Consider the following 27,907-nt stretch of genomic DNA (forward strand, 5'->3'; position numbering starts at 1 on the left):
CATGATGTTACATCATTCATTTTTCCCATCTGCCACCTATCTCACCTCAATATTTGCCCGTGAGAGCTGTCAGATGGCTATATTTGTGCTTGTGCTCCGTTATTAATCTAAGTTTTATTTCTCTTTGGTTGGCCAAGACGGGCTGTTATAAGGGCACCTTGTGTAAAGCGCATTCAGTGCCTTCTGACTGTTGTATTTATGTATGGACCATCGATTTTTCATTTGGTTGGAAGTGCAGCACAGTAACTGGGGGACAGAGGAGCTGGACGCAGGAGTGCGTTGCTGGTGCTGAAGGTCTCCAGACAGAGATCCTGGAGGTGTTTGTTTTTTCTGGTCGCTGGCCTGGATGGTAAAAAAAAAAATTCCATGTAAAGTTGAGACCTTTGTTATCAGTAAGGTGATCCTCATACCATGAATAATGGAGTGGAAATGCAGACCAGTGCGATATGGTTGCTTGGTGGGTCTCTTTTTTCATCTGCTTATCTGTCTTATAACCACATGACTGGATAGCACTAAGTAATTTTTAATGAGGTTTCTGAAGCTGCTACATGTTATGAGGAGGAGAAATGCCTCTGTTTTATCCTGTCCTGAGCTGGCATGTGAAGGACAAGAAGCGACTTGACCATGTGCCCTCATGTGACTGATTTTTCCAGGGAGCTACAACCTTGATTGGTATGTCCTGATACCATAGACCCAGATTCTCAACTGAGCCTGAGCGGAGGCTGAGGCAGCTCTGAAAAAAAGAGAAAGTTCTCAGCACAGACCAATGAATAAATAATAATAACGAAAAGGAGAAAACCCAAAGACCAGGAGAGACAAAAGAGAGGAAGGTGCCTCAGTCAAGGAGGTGAAGGAAGGCAGGAAGAGTCAGAAGGAGGTGAGCTGTCAGCACCCATGGGCTGAGAAGGACAAGGGACTCCAGGACATACCTACGTTGAGCCGGGGAGGAGGAAGGACACTGTGAAACAAGGGCAGCCCAGCCCTAGGCAGGGAGAGGAGGACTAAAGGACTTTGGCAATCGGTAAAGGAGCCAGGGTAGGTGGCAGAAGTCAGGTTAAGGCGATCATAGAGCATTGTTAAAAGTGTAGGGGTGAAAAACAATGACATGAAAGAAAAGACGAGAAAGAACAAAGTAGAAGAGGAGGAGGAGGAGGAAGAGGAAGAGGAAGTAGTGGAAGAGGTAGTTGAGGAGGTAATTGAGGAAGATGGGGAAGATAAAAGCTGGGAGAAAAAAAGTAAAAAGAAATCAAAGTCCGAGGACTCGGAGAATGATGGGGAAGTGAAGAAAAAGAAAAAAAACAAGTGAAGAGACTATAGCAGTGAGGATGAGGATGACTATGAGTGCAGAAAGAAAAAGAAGAAAAAAGGCAAAAATAGGCAAAGAAAAGAAGAAAAAAGGTGACAAGTCCAAGAAAGGAAAGACAGATGAGAATTTTTTTGAGATATACGAACAGGAGCTTTGGGACTACCATTTGGACTCCTCCAATGTGACAGAAGATGAGTACAACAAAAAAAAAGGTCAGATCCATCGTTTCTCATCTCCCCTCTTGAGCAGGCAGTTATGCTGTTGGCCCTGTGGATGCCCATCTCGGGACCCTCCTGGGGGGGCAGGCACTTGTCTTTCCCATGTGGGGAATATTTCTAATTAAATAAGAATTTTTACTATGTGAGGTGGCACTGACAGATTGTGTCTGTACTAGCTTTTCAGTTTATCAAGTCATTTTGCCCTGTGCATGGTACTGCTGTAATTACATTCTCCTAATTAATATTTGCATTGTGGTGTGTCCTGGTTTCAGCTGAGAAAGAGTTAATTTTCTTTATAGTGACTGGTATGGGGCTATGTTTTGGATTTGTGCTGAAAACAGTGTTGATAATACTTTGTCTTCCCAAGTAACCATTACGCGTGATGGAGCCCTGCTTTCCTGGAGATGGCTGAACACCTGCCTGCCCATGGGAAGTGGTGAAGGAATTCCTTGCTTTGCTTTGCTTGTGTGCATGGCTTTTGCTTTCCCTATTAAACTGTCTTTATCTCAACCCTCGAGTTTTCTTACTTTTACTCTTCTGATTCTCTCCCCCATCCCACCAGGGGGGAGTGAGCGAGCGGCTGCGTGGTGCTTAGTTCCTGGCTGGGGCTAAACCATGACATGGTGCCATTCAGAAGCTGCAATCATCAGATGTGGACAGGCTGGAGAGGGTCCAGAGAAGGGCCACAAAGATGATCAAAGGACTGGGAAGCCTGCCATATGAGGAAAGGCTGAGAGAACTGGGTTTGTTCAGTCTTGAGAAAAGAAGGCTTAGGGGAGACCTTATCACCATGTTCCAGTATTTAAAGGGTGGCTACAAAGAAGATGGAGATTCCCTTTTTACAAGGAGTCACATGAAAAAGACAAGGGGTAATGGGGACAAGTTACTCCTGGGGAGATTCAGATTGGACACAAGAGGAAAATTTTTCACAATGAGAACAATCAGCCATTGGAATAATCTCTCCAGGGAAGTGGTGGATTCCCCAACATTGGACACTTTTAAGATTCAGCTGGACAGGGTGCTGGACCATCTTGTCTAGACCGTGCTTTTGCCAAGAAAGGTTGGACCAGATGATCCTTGAGGTCCCTTCCAAGCTGGTATTCTGATAACTGCCCTTGTGTAAGTAGGACACATAGCAAAGACGCACAGTCCTGCTCAAACATATGCAGCAGGAGTGTGCCAGTGATTTCAGCAATCATATGAGCAGGCAGTGGAGCGCTTAGGATTGATGTAGAAGCAGGAGGTCCAGCACACCCTCTCTCTGGCTGTTGTAGGTAACCAAATAGGCTAGGGTAATATTGCGAGTTGTCTCTAAACCTTTATGCTGTGTCGGTACAATAAATAGTCCACTCATTTTATATGCACAGGGTACTTTAGTTCAATGCATGGTGAGCTGCACAGTGACTTAAGGTTTTAGATGCACTCAGTTTCATTAGAAGACCATGGTCTGGAGAAGGATTGCAGCCATCAGCCTGGCACCATCTAGACAGCTTGTGGAAAAAGACTGTACTTAAGCATTTTATCTGCTGGGTGGCAGCTAGTAATCCCACCAAACCTGCAGCGCTGTGGCAAAGAAGTGAGGAAATTGCAAGGCGAGCCGCAAAGACCCATAGTGTAGCTCGATGATTAAAAGAAAAAGCCCTCGATATGTAGCTCCCAAGCACAGCGAGGTTATCTCCTTATCAGGGAGGTGGGCAGCAAAGAGGTAATGGACTGCTGAGGGGTGACACTGGCCACCCATTACCTGTGCAACTGGATCTTGGCGTGACTGGGGCAAGACACTTAACCTCTCAGCACTGTGGTTTCCCCATCAGTTAATTAGTAATAACACGTCTTGTATGTGGCAATTTGGAGAACTGAGTGTGCCTAAGGAGTCTTGTAAAGCATCTCACGCTTGCGGTGTGGTTACAGGTTAACTATAACTGATGACTTCTGTAATGGTGCCGTATGGCTGTACTGGGAAAAGAAAAATTATTCAACTGCTCTGATGCAGGAGAAGCAAGGCCCTCCCATATACACTGTATTTAGGCCATGCACATAACCTACTTAATTTGTCACAGCTCTTTAGGGGGAGAGAGGTTGTCTCCCCTCATACCACAATTTTTTTTATAGTAGAGGAATAATAACTGTTGCACTTTTCAAAGAGAGAAGTTCCAGCAAATGTTTGTAATAATCTCTATGTGGTCTTCTGCTTAGTTTTCTCAACAGTTTCTGCAGGGAAGGTAATAGCTTGTGGTTGAAACACTGGGGAATGAATTAAGCAGGGACTTGATTCTTATGGTCCCTATCAGAAATTAAAAAGCTTGGTCCAAAACTTGCAACACTTACTATCATGACAGCCACAGGACCTCCAAGAAACTTGTCACATGGCCAAAAGTCCCAAGGGTGAACCACTGGTTGCTCCCTTGGATCATGGATTCTCCTCCTTGAGCTGTGTCTCAGTATTTTGCACCCTCAATTTCCAGATATTTATGGAAGTGAGTGCACACGTATGTGAGGGAAGAAACAGAGGGCAAGGGAGAGGAGAAGGATGTTGGGTAGGACATACGCAATCAATTAGCCACTGAGGTTTTCCACCAGTGAAAACCTGCTACTGGGCCATTTGGCACCAAAAAGCAAAAGCTCAGGAGCAAACTCTAACTGCCCTATCCTCTTGCTTGAGTTTCAGCTATTCCCTCTGCCATGCACTGTGCTGCTGCTCTTCCTATTTTGATTCAGAACAGCAGATTTTTTGTGTGACTTTAGAGGCCACTTCTGCTTTTCTTCCAAAGGACCATTGAGTGAAGTGATGGTTGTTGGTCAGGCTTTTGCAAAACATGTAACCTCTGCAAAAAGCCTCTCAGAAGCTTTGGGGATGTCAGTTGCCTTTGGTATTGGTGAATATTCAGTAGAGATATATTTCAGTCCACAAGCTGTGATTCCTTTTGCTGTAAAAAGAAGAGAGTGATGTTGTAAATGTTTTCTAAGCAGGGAGTCAATGGTGCCTGTGTCATCTGATGTCCTCTTTATCTTATTGTATTAGTAAACAGGAGAAGGGATCCCCCTCCATCACATTCGATCGATGACTGAAGAACAAGGCAAATCCAGCTCCTGGGGACAGGAAAACAAAAGATATCAAGTGACTGGGTGATAGCATATCTGAGAAAATTATAGCAGACATAGCAGGCATTTTTAACTAAATTGCAGCTGTTGTCCATTCCTGTGATCCTGGTGTTAATGAGATTAGTTATTTATTAATAAGTATTTGCAAAGTTACTTCTACAGTACAGTATGGAAGGCTCTGCGGAGACGTTATTGTGGCCTTTCAATACTTAAAGGGGGCTTATAAGAAAGGTGGAGAGAGACTTTTTACCAAAGCCTGTAGTAACATGACAAGGGGCAATGGTTTTAAACTGAAAGACAGTAGGTTTAGATTGGACATAAGGAATAAATTTTTTACAAGGGTGGTGAGGCACTGGAACAGGTTGCCCAGAGAATTTGTGGATGCCCCATCCCTGAAAGTGTTCAGGGTCAGGTTGGACAGGGCTTTGAGCAACCTGATCTAGTGAGAGATGTCCCTGCCCATGGCAGGGGGGTTGGGCTAGGTGATCTTTAATGGTCCCTTCCAACCCAAACCATTCTATGATTCTATGATCTTGAATTGCCAATAATAGTGCAAACAGAGCACACTGTGTAATGTAAGCTTAATAGGTGGAATCAGTAGATTTAAAGTGCAGTAGGTATCCAGAGACTGTTCATATAGCTCCCTGGCTGCCTAAACCATCATTAAAGCTTCTATAGGTACCAGATACCTGAGGTTCAGAGTGGATATCTGAGACCTGAAACCAACCCTTTGCAGGAACTCCATCTCTTTCTTTCTCCATACCTTTCTCTTGGTATCTTGAATCTTGTCTGTGATAGGGAAGAGGGAGACTGGAACAGTTATTTATTCTCCTGCTCAGGTTTGGGGTCAGAGAACCATGAAGGGAGGGACCAAGTGTCACTATCTGTTTTCTGGGTCACTTCTGCCAAAGCCATGGATATCTCTGGGTTGGTAGGAAGAAAGAAAATGTTTCTTTCTCCAAACTTGCTTTTACGCCATTAACGGAATCTTCCCTGCAGCTGAGCTGGTAGCTGCTGGCTTGGTGACTCCAGCCCCGAGACATTCATGGGCTGTGGCAGGTGGTGGAGAGCTCCCTCTGGTACTGTGTCCCAGTAAAGTGCTGCTGACTCAGGAGATCTTGGGGCTTCTCTCTTTGCATAGCTGTAGCTCACCAAGAGGCATATCTCATTTCAGAGGAAAACAATCTTTTTTGGGTCCTACTGATGATAAAAACTTGTTTTTTTCTTTTCTCCCCTCTTTTTTTCCTGCTGAGTTTCAGATCTGGATATTAAGAAGTAGGTATCTTTCCTTTAAAGAGAAACAAATCCTCTAGTGGGTTTTCCTTGTCTCTTGGAAGTTTTACTGTAGCATGTAGTCAGACCTGCTGCACTATGCTCACTTGGTCACCATCTCCAGGGCCAAGGCTCCCAGGACTGTTTCACAGGGGATGAAGGGTAAGGCACTTCCATACCTGCAATCTCTTAAATGGCAGGTCTGTGTGACAGCACATGGCTAGGAAAGCTTATGTGACTCATGATGATAAAGACACCACAGAGGTCCATGGGAAGCTTACACTCCCATGCAAGGGAACAAAGCTTGGATTAGCTCCCAGGAGATGCAGTACTTTGAGGCTGCAGTTGTCTCTTCCAGGGACAGATGCTGAGCACTTTGTATGAAACACTGCTGGTTTGTCCATATTGCACAAAGGGTGAAGCTGGACTTCAGTGATCTTGGCAGTGCCAATAATAATTATAAAATGAAGAAAGCTACTCAAGAAATGCATGTTTTTATTAACACATTGTCTCAAATGGTGATGGGAGGAGGGAAATGGCCACTGTTGATTTGTAAATAGATATACAAGCCACTCATCATTTCTTCTGATGTGTGCCATCATTTATTGTGTTACATTTATCACATCGTGTTCCTTTAGCAACTGCAGCAAAAGGTTACACAGAAGAAGCATTCAGGACACGCTGAGTTTATTGCTAAGTTCTGCTTAATGTAATTTAGCAGCGGAATGGAGGAGGAGAGCAAGTGCTGTGTGGTTGCCAGCTCTCTCCCTGTGCTATATACAGAACTGGAGAGATGTATCACATAATTTTATGATAGATGATCATCAGTTGCGAAATCACCTCATCTGTACCCTGCACCCACTGATCTTCCCAAACCGAGGCTTTGATTAATATTCCAGATTGGAAGGAACAAGGACTCCTCTTTGGAAGACAGATTTTTTTTTTCTCCTTACTGCTAAAATGAGCTTTGGTTTTAGGCATAAAACATTCAGAGAAGAGTTTTGTACCAGTGGCAATTTTATGTCTTGTGGTCCGGTGGGACATGCAAAGCATGCTACTGAGAGAAGGTGGTGCTGCACCTGCCTTGGAGATGTGGTGGATCACACCTGTTTGCATCTCAGCATTTTCCATAGTTACAAATGGCTGCATGAAATATGAATTTTGAAAAGTTTAGATCACTTTTAGAGTTTGTTAGATGAGTGTACCCAGAAACTATCAGCTTGTGTGACAGAACAAGCCAACACTAAACTAATTGTGATCTTGAAGTGTTGATTAAGTTGCAGGAGCACTTGCTAACATTTTTATGTAGGCACCGAAAAATCTTTGGCCTGGCTATTAGACACCCCCCACTACACACCTGTGTAGTCCCACTGGAGAGTTAAAGTTGCCTGGAGGTGTCATGCTGAAATGGAGTCTTACAAATTGGAAATAAGTAGTTAAAATTCTGCGGCTGGGGCTTTGCAAGGAATCACAGCAGCTTTTCATCTTTGGCTTCTGTGGTCAGCCATTGACCTGCAGCAAGGCTGCTGCTAGTCATTGGTATGGAAAATCAGTATTGTAAAGCAGGTGAGTGCAAATAAACCTTTCGGAGCAAGCCCTCACTGGTATCTGAAGGTTTAGGCCCTTGCAGATGTCTCCTTTCATTTGCAGGTGTGTGCTCAGCAAGTGCAGGCACAGGGCTGGGGGGAGTGAATGCTTGTGTTACCCCCACCTCTCCCTCTTCCCAGGCAGGACCCAGCAGCCACAAGCATATGCAGAAGCCATCCTTGTTATGCACACACGATCCATTTGGGATGGCTCAACCCAGCTGGCAGCACCGAAAACAGCATTGAGGAACAGCTGTAGGTGCCAGGCTGCCAAACGCACGGTGCAGCTGATGTGCTGGCTGGTGCCTGTAAAACCCACACCTGTGAGGGCTGCAGTTTTCCAGTATTGCTGCTCTCCTCACACCCAAAATACTTAAATCTGAATGGAATGGCAAGTTCAGTTTTATATCCTTGATTGTCTGTGGCTACTTTTTAGACTGAATGTTTGGGGTTTGGACTTTAAAAGAAAATATCTGAGTTCCTGAAGAGAAACTGAACAAGATTTCCCTGAGAAGCAGATGTTAAATGCAGGTTAATATATTCAATTCTAGACGTGTTCCCCCCAACCCATGTGTCCCATCAGCCTGGATTTAATGATCTGTAACATCCGAGGTGTAGGGCAAGGTGTCCTGAGGAAGGTGATCTTTAGAGGATGCAGGACTAGAACTTGATCACATTAGAATAATTCAAGAAGATTTGGGTTTTTTTTCATTTTCTTTTCCCTTTTATTTTCTTTTAACCTTTAAGAAACTAAGCAAGACTCCTGTGTTTTTAGAAGATCCAAGATTTGCCTGGGTAGTTTTTCATTCTCTGGTTACAGAAAGAAAACTGAGGAGCTGCTTTTACTCACAGGTACAGCAGTTCCCTCCACTGGTGCATCAAATTCCCAGTTTCAGGACTGCATTGGTATTTTAAGGATCATGAGTTTTGTTCCCAATTATATGCTAAATATACGTCTTCTGGGCTCTCTGTGAAGCTGTCCCTGAGTATTTGGACAAGTATCTGAATACTGGTCCATCAAAACAGCAGAATTGCCTCCATCTGGATGGAAAGCCTGGGCAGAAAATCATACTGAGCTGTAAGGGACTAAGCACAGAGAGGGAACCAGGGCAAACCACTTTTTTATTCCAACTTAGGCCAATCCCCACCACCTCAGGTGAGGTGGTTTATCCAAGCCCCAGGAAAGCAGAGACTTGCAGTAGGGTTGGTGTCAAGACCCTCTGACTGCTGCTGGGATGTTATGATTTACTGGGGGTTTCTGTGTCGGCTTTTGAGGATGTGACTAGGACGTTACTTCCAGATAAGGTCACAACATACTTTTTGTCTGGTTAAGGCCTACTCTTGGCTGACTATTGCTGCTCCAACAAATATTTGTTTATTCTCAATGCCTTGCAGGTGCAGATATTTCCTCAGGCATTTTCAGAGGGGTTTTTCTTCTGCCTTTGGTTTTTCTTCCTTGCTGGACACTGCTGTGCAACACAATGTCACAAACACTTGAGTGGCAACACTTAAAAACAGGCTGAAAATAATAATTGTGGCTTTTGTTGATGGATTTACATGCACTACAAGACTCACTGGACATGTATCACAAAGTAGTTGTTCATCGTTGCTGTAATTGGATGTGGCTGTTGGAAACTGTCAGTCTTTTTGGCACTTCACCCCCCGATGTTCAGATCTGCTGTATTTTTCTACATCAGTTTGGTGTCCTCCATTTTATACACATCCATATCATAGTAGTATCTCTATCAGACTTGTTCTATGAGCTCTAAGTGTTAATCAGGAGATATTTGTAAAGAAGGAAGAAGTATGAGGTGGGAAAGCCATAGGTTATATAAATTATTCTTTAAAAAAAAAAAATAAATCTTTTTTAAGGTGCTTTTTGGATAGTAGTAACTGTCCATCATGAATAATTAAGTTGGGGAGTTATGGTTAATTCATAATGACATCTAACAATGTGCGTGTAAATATAGGTAACACACATAACTTGTATTTATAACAAGCTTCTGACAGGTATCAGTCCCTGCTTATGCCAACCATCAACCTGAAATGCAGCTGGAAATCAGGTCTTGGGAGCAAAAGGTGCTGGTTCCTCAGCTGAGAGCTGCCAAGGGCGCAGTGTTACCCTCTGGCTTACAGACGGTGTGCCTGCCATGGGGTGACTGTCCCTGCTCGTGGCATCATGCGGTCCTTGCCTGCGGGTGCCTTTGCCAGCTGTTGACTCGGTGGCTTTGCCAGCTGTTGACTCCTGAATATGATCCTGCTGGCTTCACTGCCTCAGGCCGAGAGGTTTTGAAACATGTTGTCGGCGTGTTTTTCTCTGCAAAAACAACTCGGCCGTTCTGCAGAAACAAACTGGGAGAAATGCCCTGCTCTTGTCAGGGAATACCCAGCACCCAACACCTGCAATGCCTCCAGACCAAAGATGCTGGGGGCTCAGCAAAAAAAAGATCTTTGGTGAAATTGCTCTTCCCGCTACCTGGGTATTGGGGGTCAGAGCTGGCAGCAAGGAGAGCATCTCTCCTTGGTCTTGGTTGTCCTGCTGCCTAGACAACTAGAAGAAAGAGGGGCTCTTATTGGAATCTGGTCTTGGGATGTGTTGTGGTTTAGCCCCAGCCGGCAACTCAGCACCATGCAGCCACTCGCTGGCTCCCCCACGGTGGGATGGGGGAGAGAATCGGAAGAGCAAAAGTAAGAAAGCTCGTGGGTTGAGATAAAGACAGTTTAATAGGGAAAGCAAAAGCTGCGCACGCAAGTGAAGCAAAGCAAGGAATTCCTTCACTCCTTGCCATGGGCAGGCAGGGGTTCAGCCATCTCCAGGAAAGCAGGGCTCCATCACGCGTAACGGTTACTTGGGAAGACAAACGCCATCACTCCGAACGTCCCCCCCTTCCTTCTTCTTCCCCAGCTTTATATACTGAGCATGACGCCGTATGGTATGGAATAGCCCTTTGGCCAGTTGGGGTCAGCTGTCCCAGCTGTGTCCCCTCCCAGCTTCTTGTGCCCCTGGCAGAGCAGGAGAAGCTGAAAAGCCCTTGACCAGTGCAGCAACAACTAAAACGTCCCTGTGTTATCAACACTGTTTTCAGCACAAATCCAAAACACAGCCCCATACCAGCCACTATAAAGAAAATTAACTCTGTCTCAGCTGAAACCAGGACAGGATGACATGACAGACAGCAGGGAATTACTTCCAGTTGTGTTCTGCAGACACATTGCTCTACTGCAGACTTTGCTTGCTCAATATTGCAGGCAAAATCTATATCATATTCTACCCAGGCTGCATTTTACACTTCCCATTGGACAGTAACGTCTAATGTTGTTGTCCACAGTTGTGATTCAGAGATACCCGTGTCCTGGCAGGCCCTCCCTGTCTCCAAAAGATAATGAAAGAAATGGAACAGGTTTTTCTCAAATGTTTCTCTCCCCTGAGGCACAGTGTTTTCCTCCAGCGCAATTTAAACTTGAATAACAAGATGTCGATTGCTAAGCTAATTCTACTTTGCTGTTCCAGCAAAGAATTGAGATGTTTTTTCTGATGGTGCTAAGGCAAAAGCACTTTTAAGTGATAGCTGAAGCACCAGATGAATCAAGTTTGGCTTCCTACGGTACATGAGAATGAGATGTTGATTTTGCAATAGCTGATGAGGTAAAACAAACTCCAAACCACATCTACTCTTCCTGTGGGAACAGACGGGACAGTATTCAGCTTTGGATTTATATTTTAAGAGATGAATGATGTTTCAGAGCTCAAGATAATGCTGTCTGTGTATACTAGTGGTAAGTTTTCAGGAAACTTCCCTAATTCATGTCCGTGAAGTGTCTCAAAATGCAAGATACTATTAATTCTGCAATTCTTTATATAATCTATGAATAACAAAATGTATAACAGTGTGCAGACAGTCCAAATATTTATGGAAAAAATTCCTCTCTTTTGCTTTGAATAATTAATTTGGCATCCATGCCGGACTCAAAAGCTGCTTTTGCTAAAGAATATAAAGATCAAGCAATCTCTCGTAGTGTGTGAGGCCCAAATCTGTTCACAGTTTTGCCAATATGAATCCAAAGTCATTGTGCTCAAGTCAATGGAGTTAGTCAGGATCTGCACCAGAGTGAATGAGAGAAGAATTTGACTCATTTTGTGTATGACAAGAGATTATTGCTCAAATTATGGCTTGATAAAAACAAACAAGCGCTGATTTCAAAGGCCCATCTTCATGGTGGGTAAAGGATGGTCCTGACAAAATTATAACCATAGTAAGTATTTAACTGGTGTGTTCACGTGCACAGAGCATCATTTGGGCAAACATAACCTGTAACAGTCAGCACAGACCCTTAAAACTTCCAAGTATTTTGCATAAATGTCAAGGTACTCTTCAGTTGCTCGAAGACAAACATATGCTGAAGAAGTGCTTCGGTAGGAGCCAGAGTGATTGGTGCTTTGCATGAATCAACATTAAGTGAATATTGAGAATAATCAGTGAATTCCTAACTGGAAATACAGTGAAGTGCAAACAACCATTACTGCTGCTGAGGTAAATGCATCCTGCTAAATGGATGCATCTGAAGGTAGCTCTGATAGCCAGAGCTTCAAAGCAGTTTGTGTTGGTTTGGGCCTATATTCAAGATGAAGACAGCATGTTACTGGTTTCTTCCACTGCTTTGGTGTAGGAGAGTTTAGTTCTTGCTCACCTTGTGCATGCAGCCTGGAGGTATGGGTTTGCGGATCTTTGAGGAAGCAGGTAGTGATGAGGGAGATGAGGTTTGCCATGGGTGTGGTGTATGATGGTATGTGATAGATCAGCTCAGAGAGGAGTAAAAGGCAGAGATACTGGAAGGTGGCAGGCTGCCTCTAGGACACTGGTGCTTCTGTGCACGCTGGGATGTTTCATGTCTGCAGCCACCTTGGAGCTTTCACCCCCTCCGTTTCCCTGCCCATGCTCACAGCATGGCTCAGCTCTTGTTTCTGCTTTCCCTCTTCCTTACCCAATCTCTTTGACTCCTCACTAGCTTTGCTGTCTTATTCCACCTGTTTAATCATTCTTGTGGCATAACCCTTAATTTTTTTCTACCAAGGGTCACTCTTGCTAGACAATAGCTAGGCACCATCATGAGCTCCAGCGTAGTTCTCCATATTCACTGTATGAGAAAGTGACCTGAAGGGATCTGCAGTCATAGCCATAATTGGTGCTAAGCAGTCCCATGTTGTTGGAGTCAGAAAAACCTGAATTTATCAGCCAAAGCACTCTTCTGCCCTGAAGATATTCCTTCTTTGTGGAGCTAAGGGAATTTTGCATGCTGTTAGCTAGAGGACCGCAGTCTCCACTTGTCAGTCTTTACAGCTTTACAGTAATTTTAGCAACCATTTTGAAGGGAGTGTTTCTCTACTCTGGCCATTGAATGGGACGGATTTATAGTATCAGCTCTTTCTGCAAGACAGGGAAACAGATGTAAATTCTTCCAGTGATGCTGCAATGTAACTTGATACTGATTTTATGCTGTCTGTATCTTGCACTTGAAATGACCATTTTTGAATGCTTATTTTCAGCAAAGAAACTAGTGTCTATTATTTCCTTTATTGAGCTTGTATATGCCTGTGAAGAACAGTAATAGGTTTGCAGTCCATAGCAAATCAGTTCTGTTTAGCTTGCTGAAACTTTCACCGGTTTCCAAAGTCTTCATACCGGATAGCTGAACAGTGGAGTCAGCTGAGGATTCAATATCTACCAGATGAGATAAGTGAACCAAATTCCACTTGACTGAGATAATATTTGGAACAAAAGAGTCTGTATCAGTGGCTGTATTAAAAGCTTTGTATTGACTCTGCCTAGCCCATTGGGAGAAAAGCAAGATTTGGAGACTGGCCTGAAAGTCAAGCATTTCCATAATAACACTGTAGATTACTGTAACTTGGCCGTGTTCTGGGCACTCAAAATAGACTTACCTTGACCTTGGGGGTGAGATTGTTTGCCAATTAAAAGCACCTAAATGTAGGTGTCTTCCTGTGAGCAGTGGCCCACGCAGCAAGACGATGTTCAAACTGGGATCCAGTACTCTCCCTTTTGCTTTTTGTGACCTCTCTTTGGGGCTCCTCTACTGACAGTGCATGATGAACTCAGCCAACACTGGTAAGAAAAGTGTTAAGGAGTAGCACAGATGGGCAGGAGCATCTTAACACTGGCTTAATGACCTGACCAAGCAGCAGTTTGGGTGAAGAGGCATGGACATTTGGGGCATCCTGTCCATGTTTGAAGGGAGGCGGAAGATCAATGCCAATATTTGTCACAGGGACATGGGAATGTCATGGTTTGCATCTTATGTTTGACAAAGAAGGAAATAGGGGTATGGTGGGTGCAAAGCTATCCATCCATGGAGAGGCTAAGACATCTCTGGCAAAGTACATCTCGATGTGTAAGACCAGCAGGAATACATATAAGGAGCTGTTTTTCACACCACAGAAGCCAGAAGTTGTTGCAAAGCTCTGAAGAAAGTTCATGTTTCAAGTCCTGCTGACCAAGACAGGGAAAACTAGAAACTCTTGAGATGTGCAGCTGGTAAACCATTGCAGTGTCTGCTTAGGACTGGTCTCTCAGTTGACTCTGTGGAGGAGATGTCAATGGGGTTGAACTAGCCCTCCCAAACTCCACTATGAGAGCAGATCTCTTTGAGGAGCATAAAGGTTCCTCACTATAACTCTCAGCGACATCAGACAGCTAAAAGCAAAGCTGCTACATACTGACATCCCATAAATTACTAAGGCAAGAGAGAGACTTTGTGGATGCACTTGGAAACTTCAGGGGTAACCATAAAATCCCTGTGGATGTTCTCTTCATTTCCATTCAGTGATTGCTTCCGTTGAGGAGGAGTCTAAATAGTAGGATACAGCCAAATCTGGAGTGATATACCAAAACCTCATGCTATCCTGAAAAACTTTGCTATTATTTTTCTTTAGCTGTTGGACCGAGCAACAGCCCTGAAAGAAATCTTGAAATTACTATGCACATCAGTGTCAAAGGATGGAAAAATAGTAACCTCTGTATTTCATTACTTTGCAAAGAAATATTGCAGTTTTGTTGTGGGTTGGTTGTTGGTTGTTTTGGGTTTTTTTTTTTTGTTATTGTTTTGTTTTTTACCCTTCCATTTGACAATATAAACTAGATGGATTATTTTATTTTTTAACTTTGCCTGATAATAAGCATATATTCCATGTGAAACTGATGCAGTTTCAGAAGAAGATAAGAAAAGTGAATAAACAGGTGGCCAAACTTATTTACACACTGCCCCTGTTAAAAATGAGTTGGGAGATTCTGGAGAATTTGGGTAGATATTTTCTGCCAGTGGAGGGGTTTTAAGGGCTGGCATTTTTGCACCATTGAGGCAAGTCTTTGGTGAACGTTAGCACCCATGATCCTGAGAATATTTACAGCAGTGATGGAGGTGGATCCTCAGTAGGCAATTCAGATCTCCTGAGTGGTGGAGAGGGGTTTGAAAAACGGGGACTCAAAATGAGGAGAAGATTGGAAATCCCATAAGAACATCCAAAAATAAAGTAACTTGGTGGGAAGGGAAGACCTAGCTTGCATGATGAAACAGATATGATACTTGAGATATTTAACTTCTGTATTTTCTTAATCTTCCCCTTCACAGCTGGGGCACTGAAGTAGCAAAATTGATCTTTCTAATCCAGATTCCACCCTTGGTTAGAAGTGTGACTTCCACAGAAATCCAATTTCAAGCTTTTCAGCTAATTCGGCTTTATTGTCCCAAATCATAAAGTACAAGATGCTTATGCTTGGGATTTGCTAAGGTTGGACATGTTCTCTCAAAGCCAGAATATCCAATTATTCGGGAGCAAACTCCTGGGGTGGTTAAGAAATGTCACTAGTCTACAGTTCTTGTCATCTTATATCATGGACACTGTTCCCAGCAAAGGGGCCTGGGGTACAAAATGCTGCCCCACAGCACTGTATGCTTTCCTGTCTGCTGGGTCCTCAAGCTGCAGAGATGCTCCCAGCAAAGATGACACCCATCAGATGTCAGTGGTTGATCAAAAATAAAATAAATGCAAAGAAAGGAAACAATCCTGGATCCAGACTGCTGAACTTTCATGCCTTCAAAGGAAGTGGCTAAATAAGCTGCGTTTGTCTACAGGTGCCTTTTCCAGAAAGAGCTAGCATCAATATTAGTGTTGAACTTTTATTTTCTTCCTGCAAAGGAAATCATGGGCCCTGCATCCATGACATCACTGGAAAGCTGGGACATCATTTACTTGCATAGCTGGCCACACAGCTGTAGTGCTGGAGAAGGGGCGTCAGGGCTCCTTTCCCCTTCCAGGGGTGCACTGTGGCATGTGTCAAATGCAGTGACATGCTGGTGTCACCAACCCAGCCCCTCCTTTTGTCCCTCTGTGCAAAGTTAATTAAGATGTTGCTAACCACTGTGTACGCTCAGTAATGACATGTGATACTCGGGCAGGGCCAGTATAAACTGCTCATCCACGTGCTGCCTGCTTGCTGCAGTGTGTGGAGGCTGAATTTGGGGTTGTGAACCTAAAGTGCAAATTTGTACATACTCATCGCTTGTGTTTTCTTGCAACTGTGAGAATCCCATTGTGGGAATTAGAGAAGGGTTTTGATTTTTAAGGGTGGAATATTGTGGCTTGTTGATGGAGTTGTCTTAGACACTTAATTTCCTTGTATCCCATCATCTCATTTGTTAGGAGTTGAAAAGTGGAAGTAGATCAGTCTGACTTACATCTTCTGTAAGGAAATTAAGGTTAGGTGTATAGATGAGGTGGCTTCAATACCCGTAGAGGTGCAGCAGACCGGCTCAGGAATGGGTTTCACTTGATGTAACATGGGCAGATGTAACATGACAGCTCTGCCTGCACATATAACTTGTAAGTTCTAGCACTTCTCTAGCAGTAAAAAAACCCTCACTAGAAAGCCTGCCTGAGCTTTTGAAAGGTCTCTGGGAACTTATGGAGTGTTGTGATGACTTTTTTTCTCCCTTTTCACAGGAAAAATGCCTTCAGCCTTGTGCCCGCCGGCATGAAGCTGGGCACAACTTGACCTCACCCCCTGAAAACAGGAACAGGGCCAAATTTTGCTGAGCCTCTCTGGGGAGAGGGTGGACAATGCGTTAAAGGCCCTTGTCCCAAATGAAAGCTTGCAGAGGGATGCTCAGCTGTAACTGCCACTTTGGCAATGCCTATAGGATGCTCTGACAGTGATAATTATTTCCATGGTATAGATAAGTTGCAATATGCTTTGAGATGGCCAGACATAAAAGGCTGCTATAAATGAGTGCAGCAATATTATAACTTAATGACGTAAGCTCGCTGTTTCCAAAGCAGAGTCGATACAGTGCTGAAAACTATGAAGCAATCAGTGGTGAATCACTGGGGCAGGGTGGATTGCAAGTCTTCCTCCTGTTAATGGCTAATGCGAGGATGTCATCTGTCTCTCTGTGCTATGCCAAACATCTCCCATTGGCATGTGTGAATGCTAACAGGAGGAAGGTGAAATGAAAACACTGTTCATACATATTACTCATGTGCAAGCTGTGGATTTCATATTCTTTTTTTGCAAAGAAATCTCTTCTTCCTTTGAGCCCGTAAATGAAATACGCCAAGCCAAGGGATTCTTAAAATTTAGCTGAGCACAGATCATAACTTACTGTATTGTCTTACTGTATTACTTACTGTATTACTTACTGTAATGTCCCCTTGCTGTCCTATTTACATTTGTGGAAAGGTGAGGTTAGGAAAATATTGTGGTATTTTTTTCTATCTCAGTGCAATAGAGCTGCTGGAAATGAGTAGTTTCTAATCAGTTTTATATGAGTGGCCTGGGTTTTGCTCTAGCACTCTGTCTCCATGCTTTTCAGTTAAAATGGTGATTTAATTTCTTCTCTGTGATGCTTTGAGGGAAGAGTGTTAGTGGGGAAAAACATTTGATGCTCAGAGTAGAGAGTGCCAATATGGTTTTTGTCTCTTTTGAAAATATATGTGATGTAGTGAGGGAAAGATGGGCACTAACAACAGAACATAACAGTTCTGATGCACCCATGAAGAAGGACATTTTTACAGCATTAGTTCTAAGAAATCACATACTTAGCAGTCAGGCTGTACAAGATGAAATAACAAAAGTTTAGCCTTTCCTCCAGCTTATAGGTCTGGGTCTGAGATATCGTTATTGGCTAATGACCATCATGTGGTCTAAAGCCAAAAAGGGCCATCAGGATGCTTGGTCTGGCCATAGGCAAAGTTTTATAATTTCTTCCAATTCCTTCTGTACTGAGCCAACCAAGACACATCCTTCAGAAAGGTAACCTGTTTTCAAGCCTTAAGTCTTGTTCAAACTTCACATATCATCCTGCTTAAGAAATGTGCCTGACTGTAATTTGAATTTATCTAGCTTTACTTTCTGGACATTGGATCTTGTCATGCCTTTCTCCACTTGAGTAAAAGGCTCTCTTTAACTTGTGTCTCTCCCAAGAAGATATCTATGTGTGGTAATAAAGTCACCACTCAATCTACTGCTCGGAAAGATAAATTGATAGAGCTTTGAGACTCTAATTTAAGCATTTTCCTACCTTATTCTCCTCATGATTTACCATTTGATCTCTGGTAAAGTCTCTAGAACAACTGAAACACAAACTTTCTGGCTGTAGTGATTTCTCAGCTTCATACAAATATATTATCAGAGCAAACAGGAAAGCGTGCATTACGTTGACATGTGCATAAATGAAAAATGGCTCAACAGCTTTACTCTAACACTTCACATGCACATGCACATGCATTATGGTAACACTTCACATGCACATGCATTATGGTAAGGGATGTGATGTGTTCACAGAGAAATGCTTTATTTTCAGCAAAATCTGTCCTAACTCAATCCCTCTCTGCCCATGTAAAGTGTCTCCAGCAGTTTTAGTTTGATGTGATGATTTTCACCAGTTGTGTTGATCCTTAGCAGTGACCATGCCCTGTCCAAGAGATGGGTTTGTTTCGGTGGTAGGTGCAGAGATCCGTCTCTGGGGTCTGTATTTCAGCTCAGGTTTGGAGATGACTTGGATCTATAATGTATAGGGTGAGGGATTTCTCCTGTTGTCCTGATCTTTCTTTTCTCCTTTCACAGTTTACGAGGTGGTGACAGTGACAGGAGATGTCCGGGGTGCAGGAACCGATGCCAACGTCTTTGTTACTCTCTTTGGAGAACTTGGGATTACTCCCAAGACTCATCTCACAAGCAAGCAAGTATCCGGAAGGAAATCTGTATCTTTGAGGCCTGCTCTTCAGTAACTTTTATTGCATTTTGATGAAATGTAATACTGTGCTGATGGATGTGGAGGGAATAAATCTAAAAGGTATTTTGAGATCACCAGGGAGATCTGAATTTTTGCCGTTGCATATTTCTTACCAAATCCCTTGCAAACCTGCATTCCTTTCTGTAGGTGGAAATGTGTGTTCAGATATGTATTATATAAGGCTCACACTTGCAAGGTGTGGGGATACTTGCTTAAAGCTTAAATTAGGAGCTCCCAATTTAGGAGCTGAGAATATTCATCGCTTGTTGGAGTGGGCATGATGGGCCATGTTCGCATGCCTGAATCCCACTGAGGTCTCCAAGCTAAGTCAGGTACAGAGAGATAAGTGTCCTTGAATGTTTCTGAAGAGTAACTCAGTGGGTTTGAAGTAATGTTGTTGATGGGTAACCACCTACACCCAGCTATAGGAAATCTGAGGCAAGCAGAAATGAAAGAATTTAAGCTGTTTCCTAATTTAGGCTGTTTCCACCCTATCTGCTGTGTGCTTGGCTGCACACCGCTGTGGCTGCATACCGCTGTGGTGGCACTGTTCTGTTGTCCTCTAGCTGATGCCAATGCCACCCTCTGGAGGCAACTTCTCAATTCTTATCACTATGTTGAACTTAGTGGAAACCATATTTTATCATTTCAGAACCTACTATGAGGCTTTTGACTCTCTCAATAGCTTTTTTTTTTTTCCCTAAAAAAAGTGAGCATCAGGGCCAGCAGGTGCTCAGCTGCCATGAAAGCAAGGTGACTTTTAACAAAGTCCCAGCTCTGCATATACTAATTTTCCCTTAGCCAGACAATTGCACTAAGAGAGAGCAGAAATCCCTTCTCCATGGGATCTAGGAGAGGCTGTGTGTCTCTGTTTTTTGGTGTTCTTATTGTTTTAGTGTCGTGGTTTAGCCCCAGCCAGCAACTAAGCACCACGCAGCCGCTCGCTCACTCCCCCCTGGTGGGATGGGGGAGAGAATCAGAAGAGTAAAAGTAAGAAAACTCGAGGGGTGAGATAAAAACAGTTTAATAGGTAAAGCAAAAGCCGCGCACGCAAGCAAAGCAAAGCAAGGAATGCATTCACTACTTCCCATGGGCAGGCAGGTGTTCAGCCATCTCCAGGAAAGCAGGGCTGCATCACGCGTAATGGTTACTTGGGAAGACAAACGCCATCACTCCAAATGTCCCCCCCTTCCTTCTTCTTCCCCAGCTTTATATACTGAGCATGACGTCATGTGGTATGGAATAGCCCTTTGGTCAGTTTGGATCAACTATCCTGGCTGTGTCCCCTCCCAGCTTCTTGTGCACCTGGCAGAGCATGGGAAGCTGAAAAGTCCTTGAGTAGTGCAGCAACAACTAAAACATCTCTGTATTATCAACACTGTTTTCAGCACAAATCCCAAACATAGCCCCTTACTAGCTACTATAAAGAAAATTAACTCAATCTCAGCTGAAACCAGGACATTTATTTTTCTTGAAAATGTGCTTCAGAAATTATTAATCCTGTGCTAATGTCACACGGTAACTTCACATTTTCTCCATTTCTACAGCACCGACAAGAGGTACCTGCAGCTATTTTAAATTTTACCCTCAAAAGAGCTTCTCTTCCCAGTGAAGCAATTAAAACATGAGAGTCTGTAACGAAAATATGGGAATGGTAAAGAAAATACATGAAATTTCAGCCCTGTTTGCCATATTTGAAATTCAGAAATCAGAGCTAGGCAAAGGAGTTTTATTATCCCAGTATCTCTAGAAACACCAGGGAGAACTTGCTGATTGTATATGATATATCTATACAAAGTGCTTTGTCTGTGTTCTGTGATTTCCACCTAGACATCCCAATGAAGTTATAAAGTGGAATACTGTTTCTCTTGATTTAACAGAGAAGGAAACTGAGGCAAGGAGGTAAAAGATTATATGGTCCCATAGCAGGTCAGTGGCAGAGCTGGGAGCAGCAGCAGCTCTGCTGGGGGAAGAGCTTCTAGCACCCAAACCTGCCTCATAGTATTTGGCAAAGCCATCAAAGCAGCATCTGCACTCCAGGGAGTTTTCTTGTGGTCAGCATTTACATAAAGAGCCATTTAATTGTGAAAGTGCTCTTCTGCATGTGCCTATGGAAAGAATCCAAATGTTACCTTAAAAAAAAATTAATAAAAATACTTTGTCCTTTAGAGAAGTCAGGAGATCCCCATAATAGATTTCTTAATCAGCTGTGACCTTAAATGAGCTACTGGTTGTACAAGTCAACTTTGCTGGCACTCTGGTGAATGCTTGGTCTTTCCTCCTGCACTCACCACTCTTTTTTTTTGTTAAAGAAATAAAAAAAGGACACGCAGGGATGGTTTTAGGTTGCAGCAGCAGCAATTTGAGCTTGTTCAGACCTGGGTTAGCATTTTGGGCTTGGTCCCTGTTGCTGCAGAGAGCAGATAGCTGAAGTGTTGGTAAGCAAGGATGAAAGGCATGGGAAGCCAATCTTCTGCAGTTCAGGGCTCTTAAAACCGGTCCCATAGGAAATGACCGTTAGAACCGCAACTACAGCTTTCCACTGGGGGTTTCCCAAACGTCAGTGAAATTTCCGCAAAGCTTGGCACATTACAATGCTTCATCGAGGAACAGTGAGAGAAAAGCTAGTCCGAGTGTAGGAGTGACTGCAGATCTGCTTAACTGATAGTCTTGTCTCCTAAATATATGAAGCAAACCATGAAACAGTCAGTTTGCCCCCAAATTGATTATGCAGCTTTGTGAATATGGCAAAAGGATGGAATCTCATGCATCTTTCAACTAAATGTTTACACGAGTTCACTTATGATTGCAAATGCATGACATTTTATAGGTGTTTACATTTCCCAGGGTATGACAGAAAGCTAAAATATCATGCATTGCCTAAAGTTGGTACTACCATTTCAGCTTCTGGTTAGAATAGGTTTTTCTTATTTCTTTTGTGATTGTGTGCTGGTAGTGAAATACATGACATTTCAGATCTTTTTGTCATGCGCGGTAAAGGGAAGACATGGCAAGCTGATGAAATATCATGTGTTTTCAACATTTGCCAACAATAAGGTAACTGTGAAAAACAGACACAAATCTTCATCATGACTTGTCAGGAGGAACATCAGTTCTGGAAGTGGCAGCACCCAAATTCTGTCCCAAAAGATGCATTTATTTAGGCCAGGAGGTTTAGCCAAGTTGTGTTTAGGTCTGGGAGGGACTGGAATAAATCCTCCTTTGCAGTTGCTGTCTGCCAGTTTGGGAGGACGGTAACACCTCCCGGCTGGTGCTGGAGGTGGTGGATGGGTGCTGGCAAAGTGCTGATCAGCCCTGGCAAAATCCTACTTAAAAACCCAGCTCACGAAACTCTCTGGATCACCACCTGCCATCCTGCACCAGCTACAGCTCAGCCAGAAGCTAAAAGCACTACCACAGAAAAGTTTCTTTCCATGGGCTCCATCACAGGCACATGGGTGGACACCAAGGCATTGCTTGGTGGCATTTTGGCAGTCGCTGAGACTGTTCCTACAGGCATGAGCTGCTTCTCCGTGGTCCAATGCTGACCAAGCAGTGCTGATCCTCCATAGCGTTTTATTTCTCCTTGCTCACGTGCTTTCCACCAGTCTGGGGCTGAGGACTGAATGCAAAACTCAGCCCGGAGTGCTGCTGCCAGCTCATTCACAGTATTAGTAGCAAATTTATATATTTGTTGTTAGTGTAAACAAATCCACTTTTCAGCGTCAGGCTTACCTGGTCCAGCTTGTGACAACTGCAATAAATATTCATGGAGAGATTTTTCCTTAAAAAAAAAGAGAAAGAAAAGATTTAGCAGCTATGGCAATCTGAAAGAAAGATGAAAAAATTGGTAAGTGACAGCTGGCTTCTTACTGAATTTGAGGACTGTGCAGTGGATTTTATTTTTTTTTGTATTTCCTATGCTGAATGTCTTTAATTGGCAGTCCCTTCTACCTGGTCTTGAGTTGCTATACAGAGCTTTTCCTGCTCCTAATGCCAGCAAATACACATGAATTGCAGAGTACGTATGTGATGGTCTTTAGAGGATGTTAATGTTTGTAGCTCTACTACAGCTAAGCCATACCGAGTTGCAGAAGATCTGATTTTGTTGTTTAACTGCTCTGGAATAAATAAACAAATACAGGGAAGAAAGCTTATTTACTCTGAATAGTTAATATAGTAAGTTAGGAAGTGTTAAAAGTTGGTATAGAAGGGCTGTTCAGGCAAACAAACCCCAAGTGCAAAACACCAAGCAAACAAACTTGGTGCAAGTGCAAGTGCAAAAGCAAGTGCAAAACCCCAAGCAAGTGCACCCCAAGCAAGTGCAAAACACCAAATTAACACCAAAACACCAAATTACCCCAAGTGCAGTGGAGGAAGGCTTCTCGCATCGCTGCTGAAACGCTTCTTCAGAGATGAGTTGCAGTACCTTTCCTTTAATGACAAGGGACATTTCCTATTTTAAAGCTGCTTATGTATCTAACTGTACTCTGATTTATGCCTGTACAAATCTGCAGCACTTACACCACACTCTGAAGACTTAATGATCTGGGGCAGTGTCAAGTGACAGCATGCTTTAGAGTCTATATTCACTTCTGAAAAAGAAAGAAAGAGGGAAATTTCTTCTCTCTATTACTCAGGCTTATTGGCTAGCCTGTGTCTAGCATTTCAGGAACAAAACCACCTGAGAGGGTGTTTAGGCAGTGGTGTTGAACAACCCAAAGATAAGAGCTGGTAGAATTGGCATATGTATAAATTATAATCCACATGCAGCTACGCATGTAGCAGCTGGCGGTACCAACTACAAGGAAGGTCAAGCCTTAGAGAGAGAAACAGGAGTTTACTCAAAACAGGCAGACTTTTAAGGGAATTTAGCTGCTAGACCAGGTCCCTGCTGAAAAGTGCCAGCAGCATTTTTCAGACTGTAAAATCTGGCCAGTTTTCCCGTGGGATGAGTATAAGGTGCCTTCCTGGAACAAACTCAACCTTTCTGCCTTGCTCAAAATCCTGCCCCTACCCCCAACTCAGTAATCTCAGTCTTAAAAATGTCTGAGCTCATTCTCATTAAAAATTTCAAAAATATTTCTCCATGGGAATGGGATAGAAATTTTCAGCAAAGTAAAATCTGCCCCCAAATTTGGCAAAGTAGATGCAATTCAAAATGTTATTTAATATTGGGAAATGCTGAGCAACCTTTGTGTCCTAGTTTTGGCTGGGATAGTGTTAATTTTCTTTATAGTAGCTAGTAAGGGGCTATGTTTTGGATTTGTGCTTAAAACAGTGTTGATAATACAGAGATGTTTTGGTTGTTGCTAAGTAGTGCTTATACTAAATCAAGGACTTTTCAGCTTCCCGTGCTCTGCCAGGTGCAGAAGAAGTTGGGAGGGGACACAGCTGGGACAGCTGACCCCAACTGACCAAAGGGCTATTCCATACCACATGACGTCATGCTCAGTATATAAAGCTGGGGGAAGAAGAAGGAAGGGGGGGACTTTCAGAGTTATCGCCTTTGTCTTTCCAAGTAACTGTTATGTGTGATGGAGCCCTGCTTTCCTGGAGATGGCTGAACACCTGCCTGCCCATGGGAAGGAGTGAATGAATTCCTTGTTTTGCTTTGCTTGTGTGCGTGGCTTTTGCTTTCCCTATTAAACTGTCTTTATCTCAACCCACGAGTTTTCTCACTTTTACTCTTCCCATTCTCTCCCCCATCCCACCAGGGGGGAGTGAGCGAGTGGCTGTGTGGTGCTTAGTTGCCAGCTGGTGTTAAACCATGACACTTTGCATTGTTATCCATGACACTATCTGCTTTGTATATAGTTTCTCCAGAAAATAACAACCAAACTGCAGATAACAAAGACATAAAGTACAGCTAAGATTATCTAAATTAAATACTGCTGTTTCATTTTCTTTATGTAAATCATGCCACCAGAGATGAAAAACTGATATTAAGATACTGCTGCTCCATGCAGTACAAAGTGAAGGAGCACATATCCAATGTGTGCTATTAAGGCTGTTGAAATCTATACTGGGAATACTTATGGATAAGGCAGGGGCTGTTTCAGTGTGCCCTATGGCACTTTGTAAAGTTTCAGCGTAAGTTGAGACAAGGGCTCTCATGGTTTTGGGCTGGCGTTTGGCTCCTGGGTGTCATCATGCTGCTATACCCCTGAGCAATTTATCTCATTCAATTAAATCCTTTCAAGTGGGACCATTTTTTCACTAATTCTTCTGTGCTTGTTGAAGCAGGATTCCTTCTGCTGGTCAGGTTATTGGTAGAAAAAGAAAATAATGGCCTTGGTACAGAGACGTTTGCAGTTGCTGTGCTCTTCGTCTGGTTTCTTTTCCATCTGCAGTATTTTTGGATGCATGCTGCCTTATGCGGTATTTCCAGCTGCCCGTTGACTGATGTTGTCAGCTTCATGACAACAGTCTTGGCAAAATATTTGCAGACCAAAATCCCTGGAGTATTCCTTGCTCCAAGAAAGAGGTTAATGATGCTGCTATTGGAGCTCTGTGTTAAGAGTAAATATGGTTTGAACATATGTTTGTTTTTTTGCAGTTAGGCTGTCCGTAAGTCCATCCAGGCCAGTGTCCTCTCTCCAGGAGTAATTGATAGTGGATGTGTAGGGAGAAACAGAAGAATGAGGCAAACACATTGTAGGCATTTTTCCAATATCTTTTTGCATCTTGTGGCAAGCTGCCGTCTTAGCCAGAGGCCTGATAGCACAGATTCACCCAGTCTATAATGTATATTGCATAATCTGAGGATGAGCAAAGCTGTCTGTACTTTCAAGCCAGGAAAACAATAGGGATAGACCAGTGCTCATCCTTGCCACCTCTATGTGACAAAACTGTGCAGTCCACAGAGAAACTCTGTCCACGAGAAACTTGCCTCCCGTGAGATAGCAGGTGATCCAAACGGCATTATTTTTTTCCTAGTGAGTGACAGGCTGTAGGATGGTTTTTGCTGTGCGACCTTCTGAAATCATCCCCGGTACCCATCTCCCTCCCGCTGCTGCTAAATGTCAGTGGCAGGAGCAGGCGGACCTGTGGGCAGGGTTGCAGGGAGATGCCACCCAGAACTGACTCTTTCTGATGATTTAATGGAGCATCTTTAAAATTTTGTTCAAACTGACATCCATAGTAACACTTCGTGCTTCTGTGCAGCCCTTCATCCACAGTGCTTTTGCAGGCTGTTCTGTGTGTACAAAGCATTGTCAGACAAAACACCTAATAGAAAGGCAATTTAAATGCTCATTAATGCAGTGATGCAAAGCTAAATTGGTTCAGGTTACTCCATCACTGCTAAAGGTTGTGGTTATTATTTTTATGTCTCTGCTGTGATCAGTGCCCAGGTTTTCCCTCTGTTCCTAAGAGCTCAGCTCTGGAAAGGTGCTGTTAGCTGATCAGAAGTAAAGACTGTTTTCTACAAATATTCAAAATTTCAATTTCAAATGTGACTTTCATTTAGGTGGTGGGATTATCTCTTGTTAATTCCCCTTTATTTAAAAAAAAGGTGATTTACTAGTTCAAATGTTTATTTTATGTACTTTTGCATTTAAAATGGCATCATTGATAGTTTCTTGTCAACATACCAAGTAGTAGCAAAACTCTCATGGCACTGGCTCTGTTGTCTGTGCCAATGGCCTACAGAAGAGATGCACGCAGGGATTTATAAATACTATGCTCAAATATGCACCAGTTCTTGTGGTGCTTTTTAGCAACGTGACTTACCCAACCAGGGGACGTAGTGCTCTAAATCATTGTACATTTGCAGTACCACGAGCAGTGCAACCTGCAGGCAATCATTCAACCAAAAGAATCTGAAAACAGCTTCAGATACAAAAAATATTTGAGAATTTTATGTACTAACCTTTGGTGAAGTTCCTTGGACGTTTCTTACAAAGCAATTGGGTAAAACACTACAATGGATTATAAAAAATAGAGCTGCTAAAGCCAATTAAATATGTGAAATAAAAAACCTGATTGAAACATATTTCTGAAGTTGCCCTAGCCTGATATCCCAGCTGAACAATAGGGCTCCAAGAGAAATTCTGCTGATCTTTAAGTGTTCACTTATGGCTAGCCATGCCCAGTCCCTGGGTCTGAATCCAGTCAAGCCTGAACATTAGAAATTTAGTGCTGTAATTTCCAAGTCAGATTTTTCCCTGCCTATTTGTCACCAGAGCTGTGCAAGCCAGCGTGCTGCATTGTTCTGTGTAACAAGTTCCTTATGGTAATCAGGCTATGAATTTCTTACCCCAGCCCCAGCCTGGACCAGACTCTGACACAGCCCAGATGTTTCTCCTCCTCTCTCTCTTTTTCTTTCTTTTTTTTGGATAAACTTCAGTATAGCCATTCTCCATGGGATATTCCCTCACTCTCTCTCTTCCCACTTAATTGACAATGCTAGAAAAATGCTAGAAGGACTGAATTTTTCCTTAAAACATTCCCCTTTTTCGTGCTGTTGATGCTGCATATCCATCTCAAGGGAAAACACTTGTCAAATTCTTTCTACCTTTTGACAGCAAGACTTCCCAGGAGTTTGACTCCTGTACCACAGTCATGTTTCCCAATGCTTCCCCAAGGTCTTTCAAGATGCATGAAGAATCTGCTCGATGGGCACTTTTGGATGCCCACTCGGTGCTCCTCCAACACTGGGTTTCCTCCCCACTGCTCTCTCACCATCCCAGCAACCGAAACAGCCCAGCACCGTGGCAGGACTGCCATAAACCAGCAGCTACCAGGACCGGTGCACTGAAAGCTCTGGGCTAATTAGTCTCACAATACTTTTGTGCCATCTCCATAGCAGTCTGCAGCACTGCATCGATCTCCAGAGCCGATGTGGGGAGAAGCCGCTGTCATTACGATGCTTGCTCAAGCCTGACAAACTAATTGCTTTGCACCCGCTGACTGTTTTCTCTCCGACAGCCAGGCTGGGGGAGGCTGGGCTGGATTTAATTGTCTCTTGTCTTCACAGCAAGGTTAACTGTTTTAGCCTTTTCATGTAGCGGCGATGCTCCTGGTGCGGTACCTGGAATAGCAGAACGGAGGAGGCGGAGGGCTGCGCATGCATTTGCAGAACACACAAAATAACCTTTAAACAAAGGCGTATG

At 43.3% G+C, this 27,907-nt stretch overlaps 1 protein-coding gene across 1 annotated transcript in view; it reads left to right on the top strand.

The window, feature by feature from the left end:
• Window positions 1-18,218: 18,218 nt before the first annotated feature.
• Window positions 18,219-27,907, top strand: part of LOXHD1 (lipoxygenase homology PLAT domains 1) — a 175,055-nt gene continuing 165,366 nt past the window's right edge. The window contains 2 exon segments of the mRNA XM_072859639.1: window positions 18,219-18,288; window positions 18,623-18,737. Of these exon segments, the coding sequence (XP_072715740.1) occupies window positions 18,219-18,288; window positions 18,623-18,737 (185 nt within the window).

This window comes from Ciconia boyciana, chromosome 4, assembly GCF_034638445.1.
Source record: "Ciconia boyciana chromosome 4, ASM3463844v1, whole genome shotgun sequence".
Lineage (NCBI taxonomy): Eukaryota > Metazoa > Chordata > Aves > Ciconiiformes > Ciconiidae > Ciconia > Ciconia boyciana.